General features: G+C 46.0%; 1 protein-coding gene across 3 annotated transcripts in view; it reads right to left on the bottom strand.

The window, feature by feature from the left end:
* Positions 1-14,715: 14,715 nt before the first annotated feature.
* Positions 14,716-26,405, bottom strand: part of LOC149444274 (leukocyte cysteine proteinase inhibitor 1-like) — a 68,835-nt gene continuing 57,145 nt past the window's right edge. The window contains exons 1-3 of one of the 3 annotated variants that reach the window (XM_089654734.1): positions 24,202-24,295; positions 20,966-21,067; positions 14,716-15,118 (exon numbers count right to left, since the gene is read on the bottom strand). In XM_089654734.1, coding sequence (XP_089510860.1) covers positions 14,990-15,118; positions 20,966-21,067; positions 24,202-24,285 — 315 coding nt within the window. In that variant the 5' untranslated portion in view covers positions 24,286-24,295 and the 3' untranslated portion in view covers positions 14,716-14,989. Of the gene's footprint in view, positions 15,119-20,965; positions 21,068-24,201; positions 24,296-26,405 lie in introns of those variants that run through there. The other 2 variants (XR_016306537.1, XM_089654735.1) reach the window with 2 other exon arrangements.

Here is a 26,405-nt window from a genome sequence, read left to right as displayed (position 1 = left end):
TCAATGGGGAAGCACTGTAAATGCCGCATTTCACACAGTTGCAAGGCATTTGTTGGCAAAAACGGGGTTAAAACAAGTGGCACGGAGGCGTCAAATCGCTTCCTCGTTGCCTGTCAGTGCGATCCGAACATGGAACAGGCTTCAGGGGCCAGGGAGATGTAGATGTACGTCTAGATCTACCCTTCTGAGCTCTCCAGTGCCAGATTTAGGCCCCCGAGTACTGGCCAGTAAGGCTTGGTTCACATATATGCATTTTGTGTTTGATGCTTTCTCCAGTGCTTTTTTGCGTTTTGTTCAGCTCTCTTTTTTTTGTTAAAGTGGAATTTTTCTTGTTGCTGGGCAGAATAAGAATGCAAAACGCAGGAAAAATGTACTACCGTGCATTTCAGCAGCTTCTCCATTGAACTCTATTGTAGTAAAAACGCTGCTTTTTGCTATTAACCACTTGCCTACCAGGTACTTATACCCCCTTATTTACCAGGCCAATTTTCAGCTTTCAGCGCTGCCGCACTTTGATTGACAATTGCGCGGTCATGCAACATTGTACCCATATGAAATTTTGATCATTTTTTTCTCATAAATAGAGCTTTCTTTTGGTGGTATTTAATCGCCACTGGGCGCTTTACTTTTTGCGCTATAAATAAAAAATTGCCAAAAATTTAAAAAAAAAAAAAAAGTTTCTTTGTTTCTATTATAAAATTTTTCAAACAGGTAATTTTTCTCCTTCACTGATGTGCGTTGATGAGGCGGCACTGATGGACACTGATAGGCGGCACTGATGGGCACTGATAGGCAGCACTAAAGGGCACTGATAGGCAGTACTAATGAGGTGGCACGGATAGGCGGCACTGATAGGTAGCACTAATGAGGTGTCACGGATAGGCGGCACTAATATGCAGCACTGATAGGCGGCACTGATAGGTGACACTAATGATGGGTACTGATAGACGGCACTGACTGGCATCACTGCTGGGCACTGACTGGCACAACCGCTGGGCACTGACTGGTGGCACTGACTGGCAGCACTGCTGGGCTGCACTGGTGGGTGGGCACAGGTGGGTGGGCACAGGTGGGTGGCACTGGTAAGCACAGGTGGGTAGGCACAGGTGGGTGGCACTGCTGGGCACAGGTAGGTGGCACTTTTGGGCACAGGTGTGTGAAATTGCAGAGTGGCACAGGTGGGTGCACTGCTGGGCACAGGTGGGTGCACTGCTGGGCACAGGTGGGTGCACTGCTGGACACAGGTGGGTGGAGCTAGTGGGCGCACTGCAGGGCACAGGTTGGCGGAACTTGCCGGTGGCACTGCTGGGCACCGATCATCAGGGCACTGATCATCAGTGCCCTGATGATCGGTGCCGATCCCCGCTCTGACAACTGCCGGTTCTCGGCAGTACTTTCCTCACGATCTGACAGCGTGAGGAAAGTGCAGCCGAGAACCGGCACTTGCATTTCCCTCTGATCAGCGTGTCATTGGACACCGCTGATCAGGTGGTAAAAGGCCGCTGTGATTGGCCTGTTACCACATCACGTGATCAGCTGTGTCCGTAGGACACAGTGATCACGGAGATCGCCGGGTGTGCGCCCCCTGGGGCGCGCAGGAGAGCACGTTCTGGGGGGACGTCATATGACGTCCACTCAGAACTGGCCGGCCGCAGTGCAGCCATCATTCGGCTATCTGCGGTCGGCAACAAGTTAAAAAGCCCCCAACCCTTTCCAAAAACGCAGCAGCTGAAAAAAGCGCAGATGTGAATATGTTCCATAGAAAACCATGTTACATGGACTGTAGTGCGTTTCTGCAAAAATCAATAAAAAACACATTGGTGAGAACGAAGCCTAAGGGAGAGGTTGACAAAGACTGCCAAACCGTTGTCCCAGCATCGCCCCCTAGATAGCACCTTCCCCAGTATAAGGATTGGGGGTCATTCACTGGATTAATACCAATTATATACATTCATTTACAACTGTTTCACATACTTGATGTGATTACTGCCATTTTCCCTTTCTTTGGTTCTCGTAGTATTCCATATATTGTTCCAATAACTATCCCCTCCTCAGCCCGGGTGTGTCAGAGAGCATGGTGCTGCTTACACAGTCATGGGCCCTGGGAACAGGGGGCCCGAGAAAATACCGGCTCTTTGTCAGTGATGTGATCTGTATATTATTGGATTGTTTCTTTGCAGCTACAGCTACCTGCACCCCCTGAACCCCTGAAGAAGCGATATGTGAAACGCGTTGAGACATCTTTCCCCATATTTGTGGTTCCCCCCCCACCATCTATATGTCATGTTGTGACTTGGTTTCTGATGATATGATCAGTGTATGTGGGGGTGATGCTGACAGGGGTGGCTGAGCCGTTTATCTTACAAATAAATGATTTTAGGGGTTCAGGCCCCCCAAGGTGTTTTAATAACTTTGTAATGAAAGTTTTTGTTGTACAAAAATTGTTATGAGTTGTGTTTCTGAAGGGAGGCTTTCAGCACCGTTAGAAAATCCCACTGTTGTTCTTTTTGTTCACACTATATGCATTCTTGGGATTAGGAGCTGAGTGAGTCCAATGGGTCTATTATTTGGTTTTAGATTCAGTACCGATCATCTTTCCTCATAGCTGAGCTCCTCCCGGCCTCTTATGAGTTTAAAGTGATTGGCAAGGAAGATTTAGAAAAAATACCAAATATGTTATACTTACCTGCTCTGTGCAGTGGTTTTGATCCTCCTCTTCCCGGGTCCCTGTACTCCTGGCTCCTCCCTCCTGCCAAGCTGCTTGCTATGGAGGCATCCAAGTAGGCTCACTCCAGAGCCGCTGCTCTTTGTGTTCATTCACACACAGATGTGGCTTAGCCCCGCCCCCCACTCTCTCCTCATTGGCTCACTGGCTGTGATTGACAGTAGCGGGAGCCAACAGCTGTCTCAGCCAATGAGAAGAGAGAGACCCGGGACAGCCGAGGCTCTGGTGCAGATCGCTGGATCGAGATGGGGCACAGGTGAGTATAGAATGCATGCAGGTGAGCCTTTACAACCACTTTAAGTGCTCTTCTCTGCACTGAAGTTTTGCAACATCCTTTTTGTGAACTTGTAAGAAGGGGTTTAGTGAGGGTTCTTTAAACAGTGATCACTCCCATTTGAAGGCATGCTTTTGGGATTGGATCACCCCTCTTCTTTTATACATTTATAGAGCCCTCCTAGTTAGCTAGGGGGAGCTAGATTCCTGATTGATAGAGAGGATGGCAGCCTGGGTGTAATAGCCAGAAGGTCAAATTGTGGTCAGGAGCTGAGAGGCTCTGCAGGCCAAACCCTCTGGAATTTCCTCCTGCTTTAGGACTTTTCAGGAAAGCCTAGAGGCAGTGGGTGGATCTGAGGAGGGGCTGGCTTGCACTCTTGAGGGATCCTAGCCAATCCCCAACAGAAGGCTTGGCCAGGGGCTGGGACATCCTAAAACGTGTTGGAGCCTGCTCAGCTGAGAGAGAGTTGGGGTGAAAGACAGTGAGGAAGATGTGAGGCTGAAGACAGGAGGCTTCGAGGAGGCCCAGTGGGATTGGGCTTACCTGCAGGCCTGGAGCTGGAAAGAAGGAAAGCTCAGAGTTTTGCTGGCTCCCAGAGCAAGGACCACCTGTACAGTAGGGAAGGAGCGGCCCAGTTAAAAGGCCTGGTAGCAGCCACCAACCCATCAGTGGTACAGGAGAGGATCTGAGTGAGTAGACCTGCACCTTCTGGGAGGATAGGGGAAGGAGAACTCTGATGGGAAACCAGCTTTGCTGCCTATTTGGGATTGTCTACTTTTACAGTAACAGACACCAGATCCCCTGTTCAGGGATACCTCCAGATTGCTTGGTGAAGAGGAGAAGTTTATCTAGGGTCTGTGGTGGTACATTAAAGAGGTGCTGCTTAGCTTTCCAATAGAGACTGTGCTCAAGTGAAGGCTTGTAAATAGTTCCAGGATATTGTCCTCAGTTCATCTGTTTCCTCGGGCATCCTGTACACCCCTAATCCTATCCCAGGTTCAACCGCATTTCAAGGACTGATCTCAGAATCTGGATGCAAGCCTATGTGAAGATGTGTGATGTCTGGCTTTGCAGGACTTTAGGGGGACCCAAATATTTTAGCGACTCTTAAGGAGGTAGTACTACATAATGAAGGAGCCAATATAGGTCTTGGTTGATCATCAGGGAGGAGAGAAGAATGTGCCTGTAAGGAGGAGAGCTCCCCCAGGAGCCTTGGGGAAGGATTGGGGACGAGTGGAGACATAAAGCCTGAATTATAAGTAAGCACCACAGGACCCCTCCTGCAGATAGTGGGCCATTGTACCAGAACCCCAGGATATGGAAAGGTGTTCTATTGCACTTTTAATACTGATTGTGGATCCTTGTGTATGTTAATTACAGTGAAGAACTGCCATATTGTGGACTGTTGTACCTTGTTAACCTTTCCAAGCATTTAGGTAAAGCTTCAAGCAAAGAAAATCCTTGCTTCATGATTGTCTCAGCGAGGGCAAAACCATATGTAAGGGTAGGGTGGTGGTCGTCTGTCATGTCCTCCATGTTTCCCTCTTCGTTGGATGCCAAGCAAGGATCACATGAGAGGCCTACTCTGGGGTGGGCTCTTCTGAGCTACTCTAGGCACCTTGTACAGGGTCTCTCTCTCTCTCTCTATTCCACACATATGGGGTACCTTTGCTTTAGTGCTGTTTTCAGCAACGCCCTGGGAAAAGCCTGAGGTTGCCCTCAGGAAATACCTGACCTTAAGATAGGCCTTTACTTTTATAGAGATGAACGTACACCATGTACACTTGCACAACAACTGTTTTCAAGTTAACTCTCGGGTCCCCATGTAAATGTACATCTTCCCACTATAGCTTGCAATTAGGCAGGCCATGCTGAACACTGACCACAGCCACCTGTCCAGTGTTTTCCCACTACCAGTCCCAGTAGCAGCATGGAACCCCACCTTGCACATAGCGTAGGCTCCAACAGGACTTTAACTCTTGAACTTCTGAACCTCTGTACAAGATGGGGACCTCTGGAGTTCCCTTCTGTTCTGGTTGCTGTGGGAGATGGAATGCAGTGTAGGGAGAGCCAACAACATCTCCCTTGTGGCTAGAGGCAATTCCACCTATAACAGGTACACATTTACAACAGGCTGCTTGCTAACTGTACCTTCGTTTCTCATGGCGACCACATGTATAACTTGCACTAGAATGACTCTTAGCGTGCTGACTCTTCATACATGTGTTAGTGACCTAAACTTTAGACTAAGTGCAAAGTTGTGCCGATTACTTGCATTACACCTCTTTGAGAAACTTCAGACCAGGTAAAAGGCAAATTTTCAAAGCTTTCCTGAATAAAGTGCAGAAAGTACAAAGTCCAACATGACTCAGTCCCTAATTTCTAATCCTTCTCAGGCTATGTGCTGTCCCGGCATACCTGTAAAGGTGGAGTCCATGTAATTACCGAGTCCATCAGAAGCTTCTCCAGCAGCTGGTGTCTTCAGGGTGAACCCCAAGGTCTATCGAACTCACATCTTGGTGGCATCCTTGTACTCCTCCTGGGTGCTGCTCCCTGGTCCCTTCCCTTACGGGGTTCTTTCTTATGGGTTCTGGGCTCTCAGTTCTCCTCAGGGAAAATCATCATCATCATCTGCATGATCTCTTCTTCGGACCACTGGCACTCTTTTATATCACAGGCTCAGTGGGTCGGGCTTAGAGATATCACTCAAAAACTAAAAGAACTGGGAAAGGCATTAACCCCTAATCTTCCCGTCCGGGACAGCACCTGTCTAACTGATTTCAACCTGCTTACATGTATTTAATGAATGTTGTGAGCAGGGGCGGACTGACCATTTGGAAACTCGGGCACTGCCCGAGGGCCCGGGGTCAGTAGGGGGCCCCATGAGATGCCCATGGTACCTTTTTCGTAGGCTTTTTTGAGTTTGGGCAAGGACACAGGGGCCCCATGATCCCCTATTGCCCGGGGCCCCATGAGTTGTCAGTCCGCCCCTGGTTGCGAGTTAACCTAAAGTTTGAAGGATCATTAAAGGGTATGAGACTGTGAACGCCTGGTTGGCTCAGGAGTGGGTGGTGGTTAGGGGGACAGGAATCATCCTCTTGGAGAGAAGACCCCCCTCAGGTATCATGCGCCAGGTGACCAGGGCCCCCATATAACAGGCATTCCGGGTGTTTGGATGGATTCCCTGAGCTCTAGCCTTGGCCACTAATTCTATTATTAATTCTCTTTCTTGTTTTGTAGTGTTTTTTCATGTTCTGCAAATAAATGCATTTTTTAATGAATGTTACAGAGTAATACATACTATTTTATACTGGTAAATATATATCTCATCATTACAGTTATATCTCTGTTATATGACAAATAATTTTTAATGTCGAATTCATATTTTCTTATACTATCTTAATTCTTGAATCGTGGTACTTCTATAGATTCCAATTAATGTCATTGGCAGGATAGTGGCTTAGTGAACAATATAAAATGGTGTTGCGCTCCCTAAATCGTATCTAAATACAACCCATAAATATATACATTAAACCAATAATCTTATGCACATAGACATAAATAATAACATGCGATACTTAGATCAATAAACATACGTGTGCAGACAAAAAACATCACATGATGACATAAATAAGTGAAAACTAAACATGCGTCCCCAAAAACAGGGAAAAACGTGACTTGGGTCACGAGTGAAGTGATAGATGAATGGCCCTATTTATTCCATTATTAATGGTCAGATATAGGTGCCAATATGTATATCTCTGGTAGTCTAGTGGTATAAATGTAATGAGGCTTATAAATTAGGAATATATTATTATAATTATCCACAGATCGTTTTTGTCCAGAATTGGGGTTTTAGCTCTTTAACCGCTAGCCTACAGGGCACTTCTACCCCCTTCCTGTCTACAGGACACTTCTACCCCCTTCCTGCCTACCGGGCACTTCCACCCCCTTCCTGTCCAGGCCAATTTCCAGCTTTCAGTGCTGTCACACTTTGAATGACAATTGCGCGGTCATGCAACACTGTACCCATATGACATTTTTATCATTTTTTTGAGACAGATAGAGCTTTATTTTGGTGGTATTTAATCACCTCGGGTTTTTTTCTTTTTTCTTAAACAAACCAAAAACCACTGAAAATTTGGAAAAAAAAAGTTTTTTCTTAGCTTTTGTTAACTAATGTGCGCTTATGAGGCTGCACTGATGGGCACTGATAGGCTGCACTGATGGACACTGATAGGTGGCACTGATAGGCATCACTGCTGGGCACTGAATGGCAGCACTGATACATGGCACTGATATATGGCACTGATAGGTGGCACTGATTGGCATTGATAGGTGGCACTGACTGGCACTGATGGGTGACACTGAAAGGTAACTCAGATGGGCACTGATATGTGGCATTGATGGGCACTGGGACGAGGCACTGACAGGTGGCACTGCTGGGGCCACACTGATCATCAGTGCTCTGATGATCAGTGTAGATGTCCCCTCCGCGGAAAGCCGATTACCAGCTCTCCTCTCCTCTGTCAGCGTGACAGCTCGAGCGGAGAGAAATGCCGATAACTGGCATTTCCTGGTTTACATGTGATCAGTTGTGATTGGACACAGCTGATCACATGACCGAGCCGACATCTTCGGCCCTTTCTGTGATCGGTGATCCGCTGTGTCCGAGGGAGACAGCGTACTGCCGATCGCCGCGTGCTCCCTGAGCCGCGCATGCGCAGTGAGAATGGGAGGATGTCATATGACATCCTCCCAGAACGAGAGAACCGCCTTGCACCCGTCATATTACTATATGGTGGGCGGGAGGTGGTTAAACATGGCCACAGGTCTTCAATAAAATGGCCACGGGTGTTCCCTATAATTAGATCTAGGTGTTAACCTCTTAGAGTTTAAGGAGCAGACTGTGTATAAAAGGAAGGGCTTGTCACCACGCCTATTGTTCCTGAAGAAGTCACGTGAGATGTGACGCAATGCGTTGGACACGTGGTGACGTCACTGCCTGCGGAGGCTCCATCTTTGTACACCCAGAGAGTACACCCAGCAATATACATGAGCTTGATTTTGAACATGCAAATGTGAGTGAGCTACTTGCTGGTTTACTTTTTTGGTATTAAACATCCAGCATTACACAATGGGAGTTGCTTCTTGTTTTCAATCCATATGTGAGTTGGCTGAGTTTAAGATAAGCTTGGATATCTGGATGGGTCATTCTCAGCGCTGCATGTAAAGGAGGATACCACCATTACTGCTTAACCTGAATCATTGATGTGGATGGGTCGTATTAATATACCTGGCAATTTCAAGGCTCATTGGCCCTTTGGGGTCGCTGTAGTAAGGTGAGGGGGCAATCCAGCCGTTGGAGGATCCAGATTTTTTCACTCACATCACCAATATATGTGCTTCACTCGTTTGAAGAGTGCACAAGGGGACTTTTTCGCCATTATATATGAATGATTTAGTGGCACAATTTTCAGCAATATTTCTTTGAAAAGTTTTTCTTTCACAATCTCTTATGATGTTGTAACTCTGTATTCTATGTGTTTGTGTTATTATTATTATACAGTATTTATAAAGCACCGATAGTGCGCTCAGCGCTGTACATTACAAAGGGGGACAGAACATGTGACAGAACAATACCAATACAATGCAAAACATGAGGGGATCGAGGGCCCTGCTCCTTGGAGCTTACAATCTAGGAGGGAGGGGATGGTGGTACAGGAAGGGATAGCTGTGGGGGATGGAGTGGTAGGAAGAGTGGAGGAGGTCAGCAAGTTAGCAGGGGGTGGGGTAGGCTTCCCTGAAGAGATGGGTTTTCAGGGTGCGCCTAAAGGAGAGGAGAGTAGGTGATAGTCTGATGGGTTGGGGCAGGGAGTTCCAGAGGATGGGTGACACCCTGGAGAAGTCCTGGAGGCGGGCATGGGAGGAGGAGACCAGGGAACTAGAGAGAAGGAGGTCTTGTGAGGAGCGGAGTGTGCATGTTGGGTGGTACTTGGATATTAGGTCAGTGATGTAGTTCGGGGCAGTATGGTGGACAGCTTTGTACGTCAGTGTTAGGATTTTGAATTTGATCCGTTGCGCAATCGGAAGCCAGTGGAGGGATTGGCAGAGGGGGGGTGGCGGAGATGGAGCGGTTGGAAAGGTGAATGAGTCTGGCAGCTGTATTCAGGATGGACTGAAGCGGGGATAGCCAGCGGCGAGGCAGGCCAGTGAGGAGGGAGTTGCAGTAGTCGAGTCGTGATATGATGAGGGAGTGGATGAGCTGTTTAGTGGTTTCTGGGGTTAGGAACGTGCGGATTTTGGCGATGTTGCGGAGGTGGAGTCTGCATGTTGCGGAGGTGGAGTCTGCATGTTGCGGAGGCGGGGTCTGCATGTTGCGGAGGTGGAGTCTGCACGAGTTTGTTAAAGTTTGGACTTGGGGCTGGAAGGATAGGTTGGAGTCCAGAATGACACCAAGTACTCTGGCCTGCGGGGCGGATTTGATGGTGGCGTTGTTGGATGTGATGGAGAAGTCAATGGGGGGTGGTGTCCGGGCTGGGGGGAAGACAAGAAACTCAGTTTTGGAGAGGTTCAGTTTAAGGAAGTGGAGCGACATCCAGTCTGATATGTCGCTCAGTAGGTGTGTGATTCGGGTGTTCACACTTATTTATCCCAATTAGGGATTGCATGGCACCTGGAAGACAATTGGTTGTCATTCATCACTTTGATGGGTTAGGAGGTCATGTGGTTTTAAAAGGTTTTTTGTTATCAGGTTTTATCCTGACCTTATCACTTTAGTGCATTCACATTTGTTGTGAATTATTTTTTACACGGCACTTTTTATTGAGGCACAATTTATGCCATTCATCTATCACTTCCCTCGTGACCCAAGTCACGTTTTTTCCGTGTTTTTGAGGACGCATGTTTAGTTTTCACTTTGTTATCATGTGATGTTTTTTGTCTACACATGTATGTTTATTGATCTCACCATGTGATGTTTGTCTACACATGTATGTTTATTGATCTCACCATGTGATGTTTGTCTACACATGTATGTTTATTGATCTCACCATGTGATGTTTGTCTACACACGTATGTTTATTAATCTCACCATGTGATGTTTGTCTACACACGTATGTTTATTGATCTCACCATGTGATGTTTGTCTACACACGTATGTTTATTGATCTCACCATGTGATGTTTGTCTACACACGTATGTTTATTAATCTCACCATGTGATGTTTGTCTACACACGTATGTTTATTAATCTCACCATGTGATGTTTGTCTACACACGTATGTTTATTGATCTCACCATGTGATGTTTGTCTACACATGTATGTTTATTGATCTCACCATGTGATGTTTGTCTACATGTATGTTTATTGATCTAGGTGTCACATGTTATTTATATCTATATGCATAAGATTATTGGTTTATTGTATATATTTATGGGTTATATTTAGTGTATTTAGATACGATTTAGGGAGCGCAACACCATTTTTTATTGTTCTTTAGTACATTCAGGTTTTAGTCGGGTGATAGCAGCTCCCTACATATATGTTTAGTGTATAGTTTGTGTATTTTGAGTAGCACAGGTGGTTTACCTATTATAGTGGCTTAGTGGTTAGCGCTCCTACCTAACAACTCTAGGGTCTTTGGTTCAAATCCCACCCATGCTACCACGTGCCAGGAGTTCACACGTTCTCCCTGTGTGGGTTTCCTCCAACACTCCAAAGACATTCTAATAGGTTCATTGGCACTAGTATGAATGCAAGTTCCTTCAGGGTAGGGATGAGCTCATAGGTGTGTATAATTACTTCTCCTAAGCAAAACCTGCAATGGACATCCTGCAAGTCTGTTGCTGGTCCCCAAAAAAAAAAAAAAAAAAGCCATGCGTGTCCCTCCACTGTGCTCTGCAGAAGTGAGCATGTTGATGAAACGCGTAGGGGAAGAGCCTGTGACGTCATTACGTTCCCGAGCCGCCTGCGCATTTGAGGCCGGGTTTGTTTTTTTTGTCTAGAGTGCACGCTGTCATTGCTGGTGTCGGCTAGGACACCTCTATTTGTAAGTGCATTACTTAATTTAAAAAAAAAATGTCCTTTAACCACTCACCTACCGGGCACTTATACCCCCTTATTTACCAGGCCAATTTTCAGCGCTGCTGCAATTTGATTGACAATTGCGCGGTCATGCAACATTGTACCCATATGAAATTTTTATCATTTTTTTCTCACAAATAGAGCTTTCTTTTGGTGGTATTTAATCGCCACTGGGCACTTTACTTTTTGCGCTAAAAATAAAAAAAGTGTAAAAAATTTGAAAAAAAAAGTTTGTTTCTATTATAAAATTTTTCAAACAGGTAATTTTTCTCCTTCACTGATGTGCGTTGATGAGGCAGCACTGATGGGCACTGATAGGCAGTACTAATGAGGTGACACAGATAGGCGGCACTGATAGACAGCACTAATGAGGTGTCACGGATAGGCGGCACTAATATGCAGCACTGATAGGTGACACTGATGATGGGTACTGATAGACGGCACTGACTGGCATCACTGCTGGGCACTGACTGGCGGCACTGCTGGGCTGCACTGGTGGGCACAGGTAGGTGGCACTTCTGGGCACAGGTGGGTGACACTGCAGAGTGGCACAGGTGGGTGATCTGCTGGGCACAGGTGGGCGGAACTTGCGGGTGGCACTGCTGGGCACCGATCATCAGGGCACTGATCAGTGCCCTGATGATCGGTGCCGATCCCCGCTCTGACAACTGCCGGTTCTCGGCAGTACTTTCCTCACGATCTGACAGCGTGAGGAAAGTGCAGCCGAGAACTGGCACTTGCATTTCCCTGTGATCAGCGTGTCATTGGACACCGCTGATCACGTGGTAAAAGGCCGCTGTGATTGGCCTTTTACCACATCACGTGATCAGCTGTGTCCGTAGGACACAACAATCACAGAGATCGCCGGGTGCGCGCCCCCTGGGGCGCGCAGGAGAGTGTATTCTGGGAGGACGTCATATGACGTCCACCCAGAACTGGCCGGCCGCAGTGCAGCCGTCATTCGGCTATCTGCGGTCGGCAACTAGTTAAATACTGCACCACGAGTTCTCCATGTTCTTCTACCCATTTTGGTTTGGATATCTGAGGAACAGGTCTTTGAGAAGTGGATCTATCTTGCTGAGTGTTCCCTGCATTGCTCCTTGAATGTCAGAGTATTACATCCGCACAACATCGCTCCCAGAGCAGAAAGTGTTTTATGCCGGTTTATAGTTTAATCAGCATATCGCTCTGGTGAGTTCTTTCATTTTATTTGGTGGTGGATTTACACATGGTGATTGTTGGCTACGAATACGTTTCATTTCAACACGGATTTGGGACTTTATAATTAGAGATGAGCGAAGAAATTAAAAATTCGATTCGGCTGATTCGGCGAATTCCAGTATGAAATTCGATTCGATGCGAATTTCTCCGCTACGAAGATGACTTATAAAAAGGGTTTCTAGGCTTCAGAGAGCCTTTAAATTAGTGCAGAACACTGTACCTTTAATTTAAATGCCCTTGGAGATGAGGAAGGAGAAGGATGAGAAGAAGGAGAAGGAGAAGGATGAGAAGAAGGAGAAGGAGAAGGATGAGAAGAAGGAGAAGGAGAAGGATGAGAAGAAGGAGAAGGAGAAGGATGAGGAGAAGGATGAGGAGAAGGAGAAGGATGAGGAGAAGGAGGAGGAGAAGGATGAGGAGAAGGAGGAGAAGAAGGAGAAGGAGGAGAAGGATGAGAAGAAGGAGAAGGAGAAGGATGAGAAGAAGGAGAAGGAGAAGGAGAAGGAGAAGGATGAGGAGAAGGAGAAGGAGAAGGATGAGGAGAAGGAGAAGGAGAAGGATGAGAAGAAGGAGAAGGAGAAGGATGAGAAGAAGGAGAAGGAGAAGGATGAGAAGAAGGAGAAGGAGAAGGATGAGAAGAAGGAGAAGGAGAAGGATGAGGATGAGAAGAAGGAGAAGGAGGAGAAGAAGGAGAAGGATGAGAAGAAGGAGAAGGATGAGAAGAAGGAGAAGGAGAAGGAGAAGCAGAAGAAGAAGGATGAGAAGAAGGAGAAGGAGAAGGAGAAGCAGAAGAAGAAGGATGAGAAGAAGGAGAAGGAGAAGGATGAGAAGAAGGAGAAGGATGAGAAGAAGGAGAAGGATGAGAAGAAGGAGAAGGATGAGAAGAAGGATGAGAAGAAGGAGAAGGATGAGAAGAAGGATGAGAAGAAGGAGAAGGATGAGAAGAAGGAGAAGGATGAGAAGAAGGAGAAGGATGAGAAGAAGGAGAAGGATGAGAAGAAGGAGAAGGATGAGAAGAAGGAGAAGGATGAGAAGAAGGAGAAGGATGAGAAGAAGGAGAAGGATGAGAAGAAGGACAGTTCTGTGACAGTTTGTCTATTTCTGACAGTTCTGGGACATTCACTCCATACAGCTGTTTCAACCGCTGTATGGAGGGAATGTCATGGAACTGTCAGAAATAGACTATTAATGAGAGTTCTGGGACTGTCCTTCCATACAGCGGTTGAAACATTGTATCTATTTGTTTCCATAAATGACATTCTGCAAATACACTTAGAGGAGCGCTGCAGATACACTTTTTGCCGGCTTGGAATTAATCTTATTTTCATCCTACTTCTTCTTCTTCATCCTCATCCTCATAAGAAGAAAAAGAAGAAGTAGGATGAAAATAAGAATAATTCCAAGCCGGCAAAAAGTGTATCTGCAGCGCTCCTCTAAGTGTATCTGCAGAGCTCCTCTAAGTGTATCTGCAGAATAGAGGAACTCTGCACATACACTTTTTGCCGGCTTGCAATTATTCTTATTTTCATCCTACTTCTTCTTCTTCATCCTCATCCTCAGAAGAAGAAGATGAGGATGAGGATGAAGAAGAAGAAGAAGAAGTAGGATGAAAAGAAGAATAATTCCAAGCCGGCAAAAAGTGTATGTGCAGAGTTCCTCTATTTCTGACAGTTCTCTGACAGCTTCTTCACATGAACAGTGGTTGAAACATCTGTATCCTAAATGTAAACTAATAGATACAATGTTTCAACCGCTAAACATGTGTTCCTTCTGTCAGAGAACTGTCAGAAATAGCGGAGCTCACTGCAGGGACACTTTTGCCGGCTGATCGGGAAATGTTTGATTCGCGCACCCGAAGTAGGCAAAATTTCGGTTTCGACGCGAATCGAATATTTCCTGAAATTCGACTCGAATTCCGGTTCGCCTGGTTCGATTCGCTCATCTCTATTTATAATATATATTTTTTGTCACAAAACAAAATTGAATTATATATATATATATATATATATATATATATAGTGTATCCTTTTTTATCACCAATTTCTGTCACAAATCTATTTTCTTTTTTGTCATTACTACATTTGGTTTAATGCAACCTTTAAATTTACAATTACATGTGACACTTACCAGACCAGGGGGCACAACAGAGCGATCAGTTCTAGCAATCCCCCCCGAAGTCACCTTCCCTGCCCACATCTGATTCACCCAGCTGCCTGGGCCCCCCCTGCTGGCCTGGGCCCCATACAGGAGGGCTGGTGGTAACCCCTCATCTACAGCCCTGTAGTGGGACCTAGACAATAGCAGGAGCACCACCAGAATGAAGTGGAGAACTCTGTATAATGTTTCCACATTTAGAAGGCGCATGGATGTGCAGTGCAACTTTAAATGTACTTACAAATTTAGGTAACAAATCTCTTTTCCAAAAATATTTTATTGTACTTTACAGAGTTCAATAAAACAAGCAAGTTAAACACTGAACAGGATTTTACAAATGGATACAGATCAATGTTATAGCCACCATTAGAGTTGATGTGTGAAGTCAGGACATCTCCATCCACAAATGTGCATGTCGGGAAGATCAGATCTGTACTTTCAGGTTCTTTAGCTCCTTGTTGGTCCTTTGAGTTTCTGAAAAAAGTGGGAGGTGGCATTCCTGATCATGTGACCACTACATGGTTCTCTTCATCCTAGAAATATTCCAGGTGATCATTTTTTTTCTTATCCGCCTGGAAAGACACCAATTTCGGTCCCTCCCCTGTACCAGGCAGAGGTACGAAGACTCGAACGTGGATATAAGTGTCCTCTCCAGTGTTCACCTGGAAAGAGCAGAAAAGTTAATTCCACCTTTAATTTTGTGTTTTCACTGATATGAGTTATCTTGCGACTGTTCTTCTGGTAGAACACTTAATATATCTGGGGGTGACTTTAGATTGCAAGCTCCTGTGGGGCAAGGACTGACAACTGCTGGAATGTTGTCTGTACAGCGCTGTGGAATAGGTCAGCTATAAAAATGAAAGTGCAACTCTGGGGAATACAATAGAGTGTAAGCTCTGAGGATATAAAGTCAGAAGCATTAATGGTGTATGACTGTTGCAGACATTAGAGTGTAAGCTCCTCTGGTGCAGTCATCAGATTGTCAGTGTTCTCTATACTGCACTGTGGTATGTCAGAGCTATAGAAATGTATAATAGTGTGACTGTGGGGGACATTGGAGTGTAAGCTCTTGTTACAGAGATACAACTGGCTCAGTGTTCTCTGTACAGCACTGCGGTATGTCAGAGCTATATAAATACACAATACACCAGGGGCAGACTGACAACTCATGGGGCCCCTGGGCAATAGGGGGATCATGGGGCCCCTGTGTCCTTGTCCAAACTCAAAAAAGCCTAAAAAAAATAAAAAAAAAAATAAAAAACGCATCTCATGGGGCCCCCTACTGACTGGACCCTCAGCAGTGCTCGAGTTTCCAAATGGTCAGTCCACCCCTGGATATGACTGCATCAGTGTTCTGTACAGCACTGTGGAATATGTCAGCCATTTGCAGTCCAGGAGGGTGGGGGGTGTGGAGGATAGCAGAAATCAGGTGGTGTGGGGGCTGCAACTGGGGTGGTAGACTGAAGAATGGGGGCAGAAGTATGAGATTAGGGAGTGGAAGTCTGCAGTGTGGGATGGAATAAGGTGTGGGGCAATTCCCAGCAGCATAGAGTGGTGATGAGTGAGGGATGGGGGTGAGGAGCAGAGGACAGCAGGTCAGGTGAGGGGGTGAACAACAAGGAGACCTACAATGTTAGTTGGTGAAGAGATGAGCCCAAAACCTAATGGAGGTGTGGAGCAATGATTGTAGGGGCCAAGCAGTAGTGTCATCTGATGGGGATGAAGTTGGGGCAGCAGTGTGGGATGGGGGTTAGGAGTATGGGGGCAGCACTAGTTTGTCTGGATATGGTTGCAGAGGAGAGCACTGGAGCTGGAGGCAGAGAGATCAGAGAGGAGGTGGTGGGATGGTGTCCTAGGGAGAGCACTGGAGCTGGAGGCAGAGAGATCAGAGAGGAGGAGGTGGTGGGACGGTGTCCTAGGGAGAGCACTGAGGCTGGAGGCAGAGAGATCAGAGAGGAGGAGGTGGGACGGTGTCCTAGGGAGAGCACTGGAGCTGGAGGCAGAGAGATCAGAGAGGAGGAGGTGGTGGGACGGTGTCCTAGGGAGAGCACTGAGGCTGGAGGCAGAGAGATCAGAGAGGAGGTGGTGGGATGGTGTCCTAGGGAGAGCACTGAGGCTGGAGGCAGAGAGATCAGAGAGGAGGAGGTGGGACGGTGTCCTAGGGAGAGCACTGAGGCTGGAGGCAGAGAGATCAGAGAGGAGGAGGTGGGACGGTGTCCTAGGGAGAGCACTGAGGCTGGAGGCAGAGAGATCAGAGAGGAGGTGGTGGGACGGTGTCCTAGGGAGAGCACTGGAGCTGGAGGCAGAGAGATCAGCTTCATGTCTGGAGTTAAATATGAAACTCAAAACCAAAAATACATTGCAGTTCACCAATCCTTAGATGTGGTGGCTGCATTAGTTTAAGCTTTTTTCCCTCCCTCAGTTGTCACCAGGTGATCTGGCCATTAACACCTTCTGTATTTGAGCACCCCCCCCCCCTCCCCAACTCTGGATAAATGAGCACAGAAGAATTGTCATGGGGGGTGTGATTGGCTTCAATTTACTGGTGTGGTTAAATCTGCTAGTCCAACACTCCAAACTCCAGCACACTTTATAATCAGTTACAGCAATTCTCTGTTCCTTTTGGGATATGGGTTTTACATACATAAACACCAATCACTGTAAGCCCCCCTGTCCATGGTAAGTCTCAATTTTCTTACATCTACAAGATCTTGTTCTGAGGGGGACAGACTTTCTGGCTAGATCACCAGGTGAATAGTTTAGCCCAAGAGGAAACCAATCCCAACCACATTAGATTTGGCAAGCTTTAAAATAAAAAGGTTTGCCTTTGGGTTTAACTAGCACTGGCAGATACCTGAAAAATGTATTTAAAAAAAAAAAAAAAATCTGATCCAGAACTGTCTGAATCATGAGCAGTACACCAAGTCATATTAGGGGCAGTGCTGGGGGGTGAAGAGGGGAGAATTGACAACCAGGAGACCAAATGCTTCTGCTGGACTCCAGGGGAGAATATAGCAGCCAAAGTCTATAGGAACAGTCTTTTCCTGCTGAATTCTAGCCAACTGCCATTTTCTCCCCTGTGCTGAATAGAGTTGAAGCATTTAGAGTTTTGCCAGCTGCAGGTGCTGAGGCTGTGCAGTGGGCAGGGGTGGACTGACAACTCATGGGGCCCCCGGGCAATAGGGGGATCATGGGGCCTCTGTGTCCTTGCCCACACCCAAAAAAAAGCCTATTAAAAAGGTACCAGGGGCATCTCATGGTGCCCCCTTCTGACCCCAGGCCCTCAGACAGTACCCAAGTTCCCAAATGGTCAGTCCGCCCCTGACAGTGGGGGAGATTTACTAAAACTGGTGCACACAGAATCTGGTGCAGCTGTGCATGGGAGCCAATCAGCTTCAACTTGTTCAATTGGACTGACAAAACCTGGAAGCTGATTGGTTACTATACACAGCTGCACCAGACCACCATTTTTAGTAAATCTCCCCCTGTATGTCCTACATCCATTTTGCCTGTAGGGCACCAGAACATGTGCCTCTGCTTCTGTTCCCCAGGGGGAAGACAGACATTGGATATTTGATATATTAACCCATTTCCCACCTGTAGGATGTCATGTGATGTCCTCGGGTCAAAGTGATCATACTGGGACAAAGCCTGCACCAGGCATCACGATATCAGTTTTCTGCCCCCAATTCTCTTTACAGCAAAAGTGATTCACTCACTTCTGCAGCTGAAGTGGTGTACCATCCCCCCCCCCCAAACCACCTCTCCTGGGCTCCCCTATCCAAACGCAGAGCCCTGGACCACTGCAAATGGTGGCACTACAGTGGAACTGATGTTCCTCCCTCTGAACCAGGATTGACACTTCCAGCTCCTTTTACTTGGCAACCAATCACACTGATTGTGGTGTCTGATCTGCTGCATTGGAGACCAGAGGAGTGATTTTAGGTCCAATATACCATGGATCTCTACATAAAGGAGGACCTGTCATATCCCTTGTGAAAGCAATAAGATTTTTTTTATTTTTAGCTGCTGTAAAAAAAAAAAAAAAAAAAAAAAAAAAAAAGTTTTGTGTCCCACCCAGGGGCAGACCGACAACTCATGGGGCCCCCGGGCAATAGGGGATCATGGGGCTCCCATGTCCTTGCCCAAACTCAAAAAAGCCTATAAAAAAAAGGCACCAGGGGCATCTCATGGGGCCCCTACTGACCCCAGGCCCTCGGGCAGTGCCTGAGTTTCCAAATGGTCAGTCCGCCCCTGGTCCCACCCCCTGTGCTTGTGCACAAGCGCATATGCAAGTCCCACCCGCATATGTAAGCCGATTGCACTTGTGTGGCATTGTGGTGAATGTCATAGCAAGAGAAATCATTTTAGCTCCATACCTCCTGTGCATCTCTAAACCTGTAAAGGCTATTAAAGCATCTGAGATTTTTGGAACTGTTCCATGTGTATGCAAATTTTAAAGCACGACATGTTAGATATCCGTTTACTTGGCGAAACATCTTAATTTATCAATTTAATGTGAAAAATCTTCCAAAAAAGTTGCATTTAACCACAAGCCTACAGGGCACTTATACCCCCCTCCCTGCCTAGGGCAATTACCAGCTTTCAGTGCTGTCACACTTTGAATGGCAATTGCACAGTCATGCAACACTACCCATATAAAATTTTTATCATTTTGTGACAGATAGAGCTTTCTTTTGGTGGTATTTAATCACCTCTGGGTTTATTTTTTCTTAAACCAAAAACCACAGAAAATTTCGAAAAAAGGTTTTAGTTCTAAAATTTTGTAAATAAGCGATTTTTCTTCACCGATAGGTGGCACTGATGGGCATTGAAAGGCAGAACTGATTGGCACTGGCGCATGACACTGCTGGGGCTACACTGATCAGGGCACATGTCCCCCTCCACGGAATGCAGATTACCGGCTCTCCTCTGTCAGCTCGAGAGGAGAGAAATGCCGATAACTGGCATGTCCCTGTTTACATGCGATCAGCTGTGATTGGACACAGCTGATCACATGACCGAGCCAACATCTTTGGCTCTTTCCGTGGATCGGTGATCCGCTGTTTCTGAGGGACACAGTGCACTGCTGATCGCCGTGCTGCGCGCTCCCCGAGCCGTGCATGCGGTGAGAATGGGAGGACGTCATATGACATCCTCCCAGAACGAGAGAACCGCCTTGCACCATATGGCAGGCGATGGTTAACCATTAGCCGCCCGGCCAATGGCCGTTTGGCGGCTTCAGATGTGTCTCTCCATTCCGGGTGCACGCCATTTGGCGTGCTCCCGCACATGCGCAGTTTGCGCTAATGCATGCTTATAGCAAAGTAATTCTTTGCTATAAGCAAATTGTGTAAAAAAAAAAAAAAAAAAAAATACTGATCACTTCCCCAAAGTAGTACAATATGAAAAAAAAAATCTTAAAAAAATAAAAAAAAATAAAAAAATTAAAAAAAAATTATATATATATATATATATTTTTTTTTTTTTCATACTGTCACCAGTCAGTGTCCCTGTTCACCGCCATGCCAGTTATATGATGACACTGTACTGGTGACAGTATGTAAAAAAAAAAAGTGAAAATTTTTTTAATTTTTTCATTTTCCAAAAAATTGACAAAAAAATACAACTTCAAAAAAAAAAACTCGCCATGCCTCTTATGAAGTACGTAGGACTGTCTACTCTGCAAAAAGGGGTCATTTGGGGGATATCTGTACTGTTCTGACATTCTTGGACCTCAAGAAATTAGATTGGCTGTCAGTACTTCAGGATTGATCAATATTCAGATCTATACCATAGTTTGTGAACTCTATAACTTTCCTACAAACTGAAAAATACATCCTAATTTGGGTTATTTTCACCAAAGACATGTAGCAGAATACATCTCGGCCTAAAGTTATGAAGAACAATTATTTGTAAACTTTTATAACAGAAACAAAGAAAAATGTGTTTTTTTCAAAATTTGGTCTTTTTTTGTTAATTTAGCAAAAAATAAAAACCCCGGCGGTGATTAAATACCCCCAAAAGAAAGCTCTAGTTGTGTGAAGAAAATGATAAAATTTTAGTTTGGGTACAATGTTGTATGACCGCGCAATTGTCATTCAAAGTGTGAGAGCGCTGAAACCTGAAAAATGGCCTGGGCAGGAAGGGGTAAAATTGCCCGGTATTGAAACGGTTAAAGACGCTGTGCAAATAGGTGTCGAAATAAAATTTGCAACACCCACCACTTTATTCTCTAGGGCCTCTACGGGGGGGGGGGGGGAAGAAAAAAAAAAAAAAAAAAAGTTTGGGAGTGCCAGGTAATTTTGTAGCAAAAAAAGTTTACATGTAGGGGGGAAAACAAAAATTGGCCCAGTAGGGAACTGGTTAAAGAATTATAGTATGATAGGTGAGCTCCTCTGTTGCAAAGACTGATGTAAAAGACTCAGTTTATAGCTCTGGCTGACCAGTCGGACATTTAGCATGTTATGCCTTAAACTGACAGTGTTCTATAAAGCCCAAAGCATTACCTTGAAAAAGTAATTTGTTCCGGCAACAACCTGAATACTGACGAGGATCGCCTTAAATTCCTTGGGGTTCGTCCCGGACTGTTTCTCATACTGTTCTTTCACCTGGGGGGAAAAAAGAAAAAAAAAAAAACAAAAAAAAACCCCATTATCAGGTTGGGAATGGCCCAGATATAGACCTGCACTCAGTATCAGCCAGGGGTGGACTGACCATTCGAGCACTGCCCAAGGGCCCAGGGTCAGTAAGGGGCCCCATGAGATGCCCCTGGTACCTTTTATAGGCTTTTTTGGGTGTGCGCAAGGACACAGGGGCCTCATGATCCCCTATTGCCCAGGGGCCCCATGAGTTGTCAGTCCGCCCCTGGTATGAGCTGTAATAGTCCTTGCTGCAGAGGATCAGACTACGCAGTCACTGCAGGCCAGGGGCTGGATGCGGCCATCGTGATATGGATCGTGCTTTGCTGGGTTTTGCCTTCCTCTGGATCATCTGTGGGTGTAGGATTAAAACTTTTTTTTAATGGTTGAACTTTTGTCTTTCAGCCAGACCAACTATGTAACCGGAAAGAGGAAAGAATTGTAAGCAAGACAAAAGGCTTCCCTAGTGATAGTAAGATTCTTTATATCACTATGCATGGCTGTATGGTGCTGCGATTTAGTGGAGGATGTCCACTTTAATTTGTCCTTTTATGTTAAAATTATATATTTGATATCAAAAGTAATACAAATTATAATACAGCGTTTATATAGCACCAAAAGGTTTGCTCAGTGCTGTACATTAAGGTGGGGGGACAGTACATGAGAATACACGAGGGGTTTGAGGGCTCTGCTCTTTCGAGCTTACAATCTAGGAGGGAGGGGTAGAGGTACAGGAGGAAGTGGGGGATGGAGTGGTAGGAGGAGTATGGCTGTTAGGTGAGGTTGGGGTAGGCTTCCCTGAAGATATGGGTTTTCAGGGTGCACCTGAAGGTGAGGAAGGTAGGTGACAGTCTGATGGATTGGGGTAGGGAGTTCGAGGATGGGGGAAGTCCTAGAGAAGTCCTGCAGTCGGGCGTGGGAGGAGGAGACCAGGGAGCTAGAGAGTAGGTCTTGTGAGGAGCGAAGAGTACAGATAGGGTGGTATTTGGGTATCAGGTCAGTGAGGTAGTTTGACATACAAAGCCATTCATAACGCTGCCCCAGAGTTAGTAATTTGAATTAAAATATATTTAATATACCAGGATCTGGTTGTGCTTTACTCTGTCCATACGGTTTTAATAAAAACAAATGCACATTCATAATGCAGAGAGTTGTGCTTTATAATTGCACTCGTCATGCAACTGGCCCGGCCTCATGTTACGAGGTTCTCTCTACAGCATTAAGCAGACAGTGTGTATGGGAGAAGACAGCCTGCAGTACATTACATGACCAATGATGGCGCTGAGGAGTAAACACTGCAGTGTCCAGTGGATAACAATATGGCCCCTTACGAATCAGGAGACTCACTGAAGACAACATCCTCCCTTGGAAGCTCTGATACCTCAATTGCCATTATGGAACAATGGCAGAGTGACTGAAGGCCAAGTGTTTTCCTCCCCTCTAGTGGGTCATTTACAAATCGGTTTTGTACCCTCCCAAAAAAAAATAAAAAGCCTAGAGATTTGATAACAAGCATGCAAGACATCAAAAACCCATTTTATTCAGTTCCAGCACCTGAATATGCATCATGGATAGGGTGTATAAGGCCAGGCCCCATAGACTCATTGTGAGAAGGAGGAGTACAGTACAAACCAGTTTTTGAACATGGCATGGTTGTTGGTGTCAGGTTGGGACACAGACACCCCTTTGAGATGGAGGAATGTTTCCAACTTCTTGTTCAAGCTAGGACATGAAGAAGGAAGGAGGTTCTGAAGGGAAAAGGTGTCCAACCCAATACTAGCAAGGTGTGAGTGTATAGGGCGTATATACGGATGCTTTCGTACACCAAAAGGTTTAACACCCGACATCACATCTACCTGTAGGGCTCATAGGATGAACAAGGCTCCCAACGATGGAGTTCAGGCATTCCCAGTGTTAATGTTTCAGCATGCCAGAGACATGAAGGTCCTACCTTGTTGGCAACAGTTTGAGAAGACCACAGGTCAGGTGCAATGCTTTGGCCAATCACAGGGTATGACTATATCACCCCCCTGGTGAGGGGGTTGGCAGGCATTGTGATTAACATTGGATCTACTTCAGGGGGCTTTTAAATTTAAAGGATTTGTCAAACACATTTGACTTACAATAACTTGTGAATGAGTAGTGGTACTATGTACCACTGGGGGGGGCCCTTGGTAAAGGAGGGCTTCCAGATTTCAATAAGCCCCCCACCCACAGTTGTGGGGAAAGAGGCCCTTGTCTCCAACAAGGAGACAAGGTGCTTTTGCCCCCAAAAGCACCCCCCCCCCCGTTGGAGATCATATGGTCTGGCACAGTTCAGGGGTAGGAAAGCTAGCTCATCCCCTTTCCTGGCCTGCCGGGCTACACTACATGGTCAGATAAGGGTCTGGCATGGATTTGGGGGCAGACCCTCACACCATTTACAAAAAAAAAAAAAAGTTTAGCATGGGGTTCCCCTAAAAATCCATACCAGACCTGAAGGGCAATTCTTTTTACATTCAGCTGTCAGTGGGGAATCTCACTGACAACATGGAAGGTTTCACTACTAGAATTCAACATAAATTACAAGCCGTGGAATTTTAGTAGCTGCGCAGTATCTTCCCCCATACTCAGATGTAGTAGGAGAATGCTAAGTAAATTGTCCCCTCCGAAGTTCTGAAGGGAGGGGGTGGGTTCAGCCCATCACTTAGCAGCTAATATTCATTGTCAAGATTCAACTGAACAAGCTGAAGATGGAAGCTGATTGGTTGCCATGCACAACTGCACCAGGTTTGATCAGTTAATTTCATTGGGGTTTACATTTCAGGGATACAGGTGGGAAGGAGGGGGTCTCAAGAAGCTCCTTATTAAAGGGCTATCTACGTTCAACATACATCATCAGCCTTTGGGAATTGCAGCTTCTGCTATACAAGCTATAGGTGACAAAAAGGACTAATTCACACACAAAAAAAAAAAACTCTAAAAGGTAACCCAATGTAATGCAGTTTAATGAACACACTTGTATGGTGTAAACATGACACAGGTCAATGGCTTCTCAGGGTCCCAATGCAGATCATCACACCTGGCATGAACCAGTCCTTAGGATTGGATCCCCAACCACTTACCTGATAAAGGATGGCCTCTTCTTCTATAGTAGGTGCCCTGGGCTCACGCAGTCCCCCAAGTGTTGGCTGTGCCATCTCACTCATCTTTGTACAGTTCTCAGTAGACTAATACATCTCACCCAGTACCTGGGCTTATATACCTGTGGGCTGTACCATTCCACAGAGAGGGTGGGGGTGTCCAGTAATGACTACACCCTGCATGTGATGGGCCATTCTCAGGAGAAAACTGATACTAGGCATTGGAAATGACGTCATACAAATCAAAGTCTGTGCCAAGAAAATCAGTGGAATGGTATGAGGAACCTATGGATCCCTGGAGGTAAATCTGAGGTCTCTGGTATTACATCCTTCTTTTCCTGACCGCCCACCTAAAGGAAAACATAATGCAGGTGCCAGATGATGCAGCAAAAATTACCGCACCCCCCCTGCATTTGTAGTAATACTATTGCCAAACTTGAGCCATTCAGGTGAATGGGAACAGCGCCCACAACCACCCTGCAACCTGCGATGGTTCAGCCCTTTCAGGGTTAAATCAGACATCTGATATCGCTGAGCCCTGGACATGGGGTGGGAGCAGACAGGTCATCACCATAGGAGGCACTGCTGGCCATACCCTACTACACCCTACTTAAAGGAACAGTATTGCTTACTGGGGACACCATTCAGACACCTAGACCCGAGTTCAGAGGGACCTGAGCCTTGTTTAGACTTACGGTTGGAGGGTGGTAAACATTAGTGGTTGAGCCACATTTTTGCCACCTACCACCCACACCTATTGAGCTACAATTAGCAGCGGATGGGGGTGTTTACATGTAACGGCCATGATGTTTCATTTTGCCCCCACTGCAAAGTTGACCCAACTTGTAGCGATTGTCAGGGGCTACACATTCAAGTCAATGGGGAAGCACTGCAAAGACCCGCATTGCACGCAGTTGCAAGGCATTTGTTAGCAAAAATTGGATTAAAAGAAGTGGCACGGAGGCGTCAAATCCCTTCCTCGTTGCCTGTCAGTGCGATCCGAACACGGAACAGGCTTCAGGGGCCAGGGAGATGTAGATGTACGTCTAGATCTACCCTTACTTCTGAGCTCTCCAGTGCCAGATTTAGGCCCCGAGTACTGGCCAGTAAGGCTTGGTTCTCATATATGTATTTTACGTTTGATGCTTTCTCCAGTGCTTTTTGCATTTTCTTTTGTGTTTTCCTACACGCATTTTTGCTGCATTTTTGCCGTGTTTTGTTCAGCTCTTTTTTTTTTTTAAAGTGGAATTTTTTTGTTGTTGGGCAGAATAAAAATGCAAAACACGGCAAAAATGCAGCAACAACGTGGCAAAAACACACTACCATGCATTCCAGCAGCTTCTCCAGCTTCTTCTAGCCAGAAGGTCAAATTGTGGTCAGGAGTTGAGAGTCTCTGCAGGCCAACCCCTCTGGAATTTCCTCCTGCTCTAGAGCTTTTCAGGAAGGCCTAGGGGTAGTGGGTGGATCTGAGGAGTGCCTGGCTTGCACTCTTGAGGGATCCTAACCAATCCCAAACAGAAGGTTTGGCAAGAGGCTGGGACACCCTTAAAAATGTTGGAGCTTGCTCAGCTGAGGGACAGTTGGGGTAGAAGACAGTGGGGGGAGATGTGAGGCTTAGGACAGGAGGCTGCAAGGAGGCCCAGTGGGATGAGGCCTACCTGCAGGCCTGGAGCTGGAAAGGAGACTCAAAGTTTCACTGGTCCCCAGAGCGAGGATCACCTGTACAGCAGAGAAAGAGCGGCCCAGCTAAAAGGCCCATCAGCGGTACAGGAGAAGACCTGAGTGAGTAGACCTGATTGCTATCATCATTTAAACATTACAAAGAATATGACAGAATATGCAAAAAGGAAATAAAGTTCGCAAAAATTGAAAATGAACGACAGATTGCAAAAGATAGCAGGACTAACCCCCCAAAAATTCTTCAAATATGTTAATAGTAGAAAAATTCGGTCCGATCATGTAGGCCCTTTACAGAATCATCTAGAGGGGGTGACTGGGGACAAAGAGAAGTCCAATGTATGAAATCCCTTCTTCTGCTCTGTGTATACAAAGGAGCATGGAGGGGCTCTTGTCCATAATGGGGGGGTGGTACTGACACAGCTCCAGATGATCCACATTGGCTCACAACTGATTTGATCCATAAATATTTAGACAGAATAAAGGTGAATAAAGCCCCTGGACCGGAT

The sequence above is a fragment of the Staurois parvus genome, unplaced genomic scaffold (genome assembly GCF_062004578.1).
Source record: "Staurois parvus isolate SC_StPar_1 unplaced genomic scaffold, SC_StPar_1.0 ptg000794l, whole genome shotgun sequence".
Classification (NCBI taxonomy): domain Eukaryota; kingdom Metazoa; phylum Chordata; class Amphibia; order Anura; family Ranidae; genus Staurois; species Staurois parvus.
This window is presented reverse-complemented; position numbering and strand designations above follow the sequence as displayed.